The sequence below is a fragment of the Hydra viridissima genome, unplaced genomic scaffold (assembly GCF_058129835.1).
Source record: "Hydra viridissima isolate aposymbiotic clone 2 unplaced genomic scaffold, HvirCarnegie_v1 scaffold_1, whole genome shotgun sequence".
NCBI classification, from domain to species: domain Eukaryota; kingdom Metazoa; phylum Cnidaria; class Hydrozoa; order Anthoathecata; family Hydridae; genus Hydra; species Hydra viridissima.
The window spans coordinates 34,727,020-34,734,879 of NW_028324300.1; the positions used below are offsets into that span (position 1 = coordinate 34,727,020).

General features: G+C 29.8%; 1 protein-coding gene across 1 annotated transcript; it reads right to left on the minus strand.

Annotated features, from left to right (window-relative positions):
- Nucleotides 1-1,654: 1,654 nt before the first annotated feature.
- On the minus strand, nt 1,655-4,261 carry LOC149894689 (uncharacterized). The gene has a single exon (XM_090076726.1). The coding sequence runs from the start codon at nt 4,259-4,261 to the stop codon at nt 3,281-3,283; it is 981 nt and encodes a 326-aa protein (XP_089932852.1). The 3' UTR covers nt 1,655-3,280.
- Between the last annotated feature and the right edge of the window lie 3,599 nt (nt 4,262-7,860).

Here is a 7,860-nt window from a genome sequence, read left to right on the forward strand (position 1 = left end):
GGTTTAAATCTTAATTATGGAGCAATGTTTTGCAGCTTTTCATAACTCCTCATAATAGGTTTTTAGAGGCATGGCCGGATTGAGGTGTTCATAGGCTCTAGACTGTAGTAATTGATGATTGATGTAACAACATTAAATTCTATATAGGTATATTGACCCCGATTGAGGTGTTCATAGGCTCTAGGCACTATTTCCTGCATGTGCCCTGGTAAAAATTTGATTGCATATTGCTAAGGCCATTATATTTTTAAAACCCGTGATGCGGATTTTGCACAAATTGACTTGCTTTTATGGATTTTAACTTATAAATAATACTGACATTAAAAAGTGACCAAAATGTTCAACGCCACATAATAACAATGACATAATAACAATTACATAGTAACAATGACATAATGGTAGGTTTACTATACTATCACTGACTCCGTATCCATTCCTTCCCAGGGTACATCGCTGACTACTTGAGGATTACTCAAGTAATGTTTAATTTTGGCTTTAATTTCTTTCGTCTCATTTTTCTTCTACAACTTTTGATTTCGTAAATTTTTCACGTGTCAGTTTTGGCAAATAGTTTTAATTTTACTGGATGAATTTTAATTAATTCACTTAGGTGCCAAGCTCTAAATATGCCTTAAATGTTTTAAAATGAAAATCAAAGGAAAATGATGAAAAAAGGTTTGTTTTTAAATCTAAACATGTTTTTGTCATTGCTCGATTGCCCATTCTTTTTTAAAGAAATTTTTTTTTTTTTCACGAAATGTTTATTCAGAAAATATGAAAATCTTATATTTGACAAATCTGAATTAATGGGCTATTGAATTTAGTTTTTTTAATATTCATTCATTTCATGTTAAAGAAAAATCTCCGATCGTATTTTTGGTTCTTTTTTTAATTCCATTTTTTTTTCTTCTTTTTTGCTCCTGCATACTATAAAACCTTCTGACAGTCCTGTCATATATATCACCATGAACTATAATGAAGCGAACAATGTTAATCCTATTTGATTAATAAAATTTATGGAGGAAGAAAATCGCAAAAAATGTATAATTAACTTTATATCTTCTAAGGCCTTTGTCTTAAACGGTAATTCCGCAGTAATGGGGGTAAACGCTTACCGCGGTAACGCTAATTGCGTAGTAATAGTAAATCGTTCAGCATTTTTTTCGATTTTAACTTTAACTTTATTTGCCTTACTGACAGGATGATCGAGCCCAATCGTCCCGGATCGATTGGACTCGATCATCCTGTCACTAAGGCAAATAAAGTTAAAGTTAAAAACTTTGATGTAATAACTAGTGATCGACCGGAATTCGGTTCGGATCCTGTTTCCGGCCAAAATTACGACCGGAACCATGGCCTACTGTAATTATACGGCCTGATTTGTTGCATTTTCCGGAAAAAATTAAGAGGCCAGTTTTTTTACGGCTAATGTTAATTTTATTAAAATGGTCGAGGAAAACTTAAGATTATCATCATGTAATTACATTATGCTATACAATATTTTTCGCTAACTGATTCCCTGTTTCAGTATATTCCGATAACATATGAAATACTGAAATAGGCTTTCAAATAGCTATGTATCAAAATGCTACTAAATTAAACTTACATTTTGCAAAGACTACTTACAACTCTTATGAGGAAATAAAAACAAAGGTTTGTAATTTTATATGTATTAAGGATTTGAGAAAAAATCTTATTAGCACTAGCTATCAGTTCTTTGTCTTTTTTTATACTCTTTTACTTGATCTTTTCTTACAGAATCTGTAGTTTCTTTTTGTAAATTATTATAAAAAATATTAATGACAATTCGAGATCCATATTTAATTCCCCATTCTGTGTGTTTCTCGCATGTAAAATCAACACTGCTATAATAAATCTTAAAAATTTGTTCTGCAAAACTTTTAATTGATAAAGAATAACTGCAATGTTTGATTAGAATAGGAGAAATAATATCTAGAATACTAAAAAGATGACAAATAAAATCAGACAAGGATTGACTTGGACATATAAGTCCACCTCTGGATAATATTTTCAGATATTCGTTATTAAGAACATCTTGGTCTGTAGAAACCATTTTTTGACCACAAGATAGACATTTAAATCTTTTTTTCAATTTTTTAGCAATGTAGCCTGGTATAGTAACAGCAACTTCCATGCTATCTTCAGAAAGCTGACACTCTAATATCTCTGAAGACAACAATGCAATATCTTGCATAATATTTTCTAAAGTAGAGTATTCAAATGTTTGATAAATATTTTCATCCCAGAAATTAATATCATCCTTTAGAAGACTTCTTACTGCCAAAATTTTTTCACTGTTGCAAACTTCTAAAAGACTTACAAGAAATCGACCACCGCTCATTTGTCTATACTTACTAAAGCGTAGCTCCAAAGGATCACTTTGTAACCTGGAAGTAAGAACAAATGTGTAGCTTTCTTCAAGCAAATCATCAATAAGAGATGCAGTTGCACGTAATGTTGTGATAAGAGCATGAGAAGTTTGTTTGGTTAAAGTAAAATATTCACATGTTGACCAAATTTCAATCCAATTTGCAATTTCTCTATAAAATGTGGGTTTTTTATCTCCTTTTACAGCAGCATTGCCGAGCTGATTGGATGTATTAAACATCTGCTTTGAATTAAGTGTGATAAATAACTTATGAAACAATGACAAAAATTGTGCTGCATCATTTCTTTCAGGAAAATAACTTAGTATCGCAGCTGTAGTTGTTTCATCAAGAATCGCTAATGCAAGGTTAACATCTTGTTTATTGTTTCCAGGATGAGTGACCTGATAATTGATTTTCCTCGCTTTTTTCAAGTTTCCATTTAATAATTGGTCTTTTTCATAAACTTTATGAAATAAATCCCAAGTAATAAAACCAGCTGGAACTTCAACTTTGTCTCTGAAGAAATCAAACGAAAAAGAAGGAAAAACAAATTTTTTTCCATTCAACAAGTTATTCCTAACATTTTTTATTAAATGGATTATATCATATAATAGATATGTTTTTAAAACTCCATTATAAGCTGGATGATAAATAAATAGTTTTCCATCTCCAGTATAAGATTTACGTAACTCTGAAAATGCATTAACGTTGGTAGAATGATTATCTGTAACAATAGCTCTTACTTTAAAACCTGATTGGTACAATGAGGTAATGCACTCATCAATTTCTTTTTTCAACCATGGTCCTGTTGTGCAAACTTCAGGTGATGATCTCACAACATAAGGAATAGCTTTTTGAAGCCCTACAATCATAAAAACAACAACACCTTTTTAAAGATTACTTTCTGAATCTTCACCAATATATTTCCCACTTTGATATTGGGCTGCTTTCTGCAGATACATTTCATCCACAAGAAGCACACAATCACTTGATACACAATCTTTTTGTAACAAAACTGTTATAGATTTATACGCATTTATATCACCACTTTGGATTTTTCTAAGTAAACTAAAAGATGGTAAAGGTAGTTGTTCTAACAATAACTTATAAGACTGTGCTGAAGTGTGACGTAAAATTAGTGCATAGCGTATAATGGATGCAGAATATGGAGGTCTGCCTTGAGGAGAATAGTATCTAATTTCATTTAACTCTGTCAAAATTGAATTCATATCATTGGCTTTATTTCTAATATAGACAGGAAAATTTTCTAACATACTACAGTTTGTTAATTTGCAATTATGACCACTACGAAACCATTCAGGTAAAGAAATATGATAGCCTTTATATGACAATGAAACATAAAGATCTTTATTTACAGTTATTGACTCAAAAACAATTGGTATGCCTGATTTTTCATCAAAACATAGTTTATAATAAACAACACTATCATGCATTTTTTTAAATGTAAAGCCTGGTGGAGAATGTTGTTCTGTCAAAGAATCAAGATTAATTATTTTATCAGCACTTTGAAAATCTTCAAACTCATCTTTTCCTAAATATCTCAAAGTTGGTTTTTTTCGGGGCAACTTTGGAACCCTTAGAGTTGATGATCCACTTATTTCATCAGTTTGAATAGTTGGAACTGGAAGAAGATTCCATTTTAAGGTGCATCTTTTTCCATAATTAATAAATTTGTCATCAAAATGATTAACACAAATAGCTGAATATTTTGATGGAACCCAATCTTTTCTATTAACAAAGTATATCCATCGTTTTCGCAAATCAGATTCTTCAAGAAAATGAAATGTTGACTTTTTTGGACCATTAGAGTAACCAGTTTTACAGTTTGTAACAACACATTTATTAACCATTTTATTACTAAAACGAATCAAAAAAGTGTAACAGTTATTTTTAAATATAAAGTTCACTTACATTTATTATTGGAATTATCTCCACTTAAACAACATCGCATAAAAAAGCAGTTCGACTATATACAGTAATAATAATAGACTGTCTGTGTGTCTATTTCATTATTCCACTCTCTAATGGAATATAATGAAACAGGCAATCAGTCAGAATACATTCACATATTAATCAGTTCAGAATACATTACATATTAAATGACTATAAAAGCATAAACCGATGCATGCAAACAAATATTTATATAGTAATTGTTAAAATATTATAATTCAATATTTTATTCAACACCTTTGTATAATATTCACTGGTAAATATATTGTTATAGTTGTTGTTGTTAATAAAACCTTTCATACATAGTTTAAATTTTAAAATAAGCCGTAAAAAAACTGGCCTCTTAATTTTTTCCGGAAAATGCAACAAATCAGGCCGTGTAATTACAGTAGGCCATGCCGGAACCGAAATTCCGGTTCCTGTTCCGGGTATATTTAAGATTTCGGTTCCGGCCGGATTTCCGGTTCAAAATGCTACCGAAAATATATATTATAAAGCTTTATTTAGCATAATACCGTTATGATCATTTTTATAAAAATGATTAAAAAATTTTTTAAATTAGTTGTTAAGCTTGAGAATTAATGTTAATAAAATTTGGCTTTGTTTGAAAACTAATTAATTTTCTTGTTTAAATTAACTTTAAATTAATATTCATATCTTGTAATGTTTTTATCGCTATCATTTGAGCTGAAGTTACACCATTCTGATTCTTACCAGCTCATTTTCTTAAACATATTGTCATGATCCAAATGGACAATTTTGAACCTCCTAAAGATGAATTTGGCTCCTGCAACTCATCTTTTTCGCACATTGTAAAAATTATTGCGCAACTTCGAACAGGGGAAAACGATTAATGTGCATTTTGACAATCCAAAAAATCATTTAAGTGTTAAATGATTTTTTTGGATTGTCCAACTGCTTCTCTCTGCCTTGGGTTTCGGAAAAACTTTTAAAAAAAATGTAAAATTTTAGTTATTTTTACTACATTAATTTTTGTTTAAATTAGAACTAACTTTTTAAAAATATATTACTTATTTTCGGTTCCGGTTCCGGTTCCTGTTCCGGTTTGGATTTATTTTCGGTTCCGGTTTCGGTTAGGAATATTTAGAATCTATTACCGGTTTGGTTCCGGTTCCGGCAAAATATCTGTTCCGGTCGATCACTAGTAATAACAAAAAAGATTTTACAGTTTGAGTGACGCGTCACTCAAACTGTAAAATCTTTTTTGTTATTACATCAAAGTTTTTAACCGTCATGACGGTTTGAAAAAATTGTAAAATAAGATTTCAATATTCTATGTTTAAAAATTAAAATTTTCAAATTTGAATTGTTTTTTTTTTTTTTATTTCCGAAATTTATTTCGGTTATAAACAAAACTGTTAAAATTGCTAAAAGTCAAATAATTCCTAAATTTATGATAGAAAAACCATAGTTTTTCGAAAAACAGAGTCTAATTAAAGCTAATTAAAAGAAGAAAGGAAAGAAAAAAAAAAAAGATTTGTTTTTTTTTTGTTGAATTTTTGACTCTTGACGAAGTGTAAAAACTTGTTTAGACAAGAACAAATCATTTTAAATAACAAAACAACCTTTTAATTTAATGGAATGTTAACCATCCATACTTCGATGATCGATTCTACTAGAATTTACATTTACAATAACTTTAGATTTCATCATAATGTAAGGCGGGGCTTTTAAACGGTATTTTGTGTTTTGGTGTATGTTTATCTTAAGGGTTATCGGATAGGGGTGTGGGAATGCCGCACCCCTATCCCATAGGGTTTCGGTGATATTTATCTTAATAATGATTTTCGGTGTATATTTATTTTAAGTGTTGGGTGTTTAGGGGTGTGGGGATGTCTCTTGATTCTCTGTAATGTTAGCACTCTATTATGTTACACGCGTACTTTTCTTTGCGCGTGATATTTCTCGTTTAAACTCTAATAATAACTCTTTTTCCTTTATCGTAAATAAAAAAAAAAACTATTATTTACACTCTCCTTTTTCGCAAATCTAAAAACTAAGAGTCTGCGTATCGTTTCATTTCCATATTGTTATCATTCCGATATGATATCGAAAAAAAAATCATCGTAATGACAAGAGTTGCGGTATATACCGAGATTTAAACTAACTACAATACCGGTTAAAATTTTTATAACGATATTACGTCGTAATCATTCCGATAACACTTTTTTTTTCCGATATCATTTCAGCATGATAACGATATAGAAATCAAACGGTACGCTGACCCTTGCTAAAAACCCGCCTCTTTTCTAACTTCACACGTTCCTCCCTTTTTACACAGGTTATATTACACAGGTTATATTGTTAATTTTGAGTGGTTAGATTGTTATGAAACGCATCTTGTTTCCCATTAGAATTAGCTTCCTCACAATAATTTATCCTTCTCAATGCAGAGCAGACTTAAGTAAGATTTTCTAACAAAATGTCTAAAGTAAACTAAAACTTTAAAACTTTACTCTCTAAACTCCGTCAGAATAAGCCTAATTGGTATATTTAAAAGACAATCTGTTATTGTATTTTATCGTATGTTATTGTATTAGAGCCGCGAAAACCTAATTTATAACGTCGAATATCAAATTAAATCATTTAATCTTAAAAATGCCTAATAAATTGCAATTTTTTACAAAATTTAAGATTGTAAAAAAAGCTTTGTTGCCAGAATATGATTACTTAAATCCCCTCAGATTTTAATTGCGGAGTCATAAGGATCTGAATCATAAGATGACCTCTTGTCATATTTAGTATTGACAAAGTTTAAATAACCTATTAAAAAACTTTCCTTTATTTCTCATGTTTTTTGGGCCAAAATTGGAGAAAATGATTAACTTTGCTTTGTCATGAATTTTCGGTAAAAATTTTATTTTTTTTGTATCTAATGCTAAAATAAATCATTATCTGCCAAATAGAATTTTTTGTAATATTTATTATTTTTACACCGTATACATTCTTACATGGAATTAATCATAATCTATAAACAGGGTTTTTAAAAAAAATTGAATAGACTGAACAATTGAATAATTTCATTCTCTCTGAGCAAGTTTCATTTCCCACAAAAATGAAATAAGTCGTTTTAAAACCAAATTTCTGTGTAAAAATTGTTTTAGAATATAAAGACATTTTATAACCATTTTTTAGAAAAAACGCCAAAAAAATTGTATTGGTTTTTGAGGTAAAACTGCCCACTGTGCCCCTCTCCTATTTTTCTCCGTTATAAGACACTTTGAATTTTTCATATTAAAAAAATAGCTTGTAAAAACAGTAAATTCCCACATTTTTACCAACTTAATTGTCACTTTAACACGTATATCTCCATGGACTACAGACAATTTATCCCTTTAATTTTGAAAATATGGTTTTGAAACATTTGGGAAAAAAATTGATCTCCTTCGGCATACAAAAACGGATTATTTGGACATATAGCTCGGATAATTTACGGCCAGCCTGAGAAAATTTCGTTACTTTGTAACTATTGCATGCT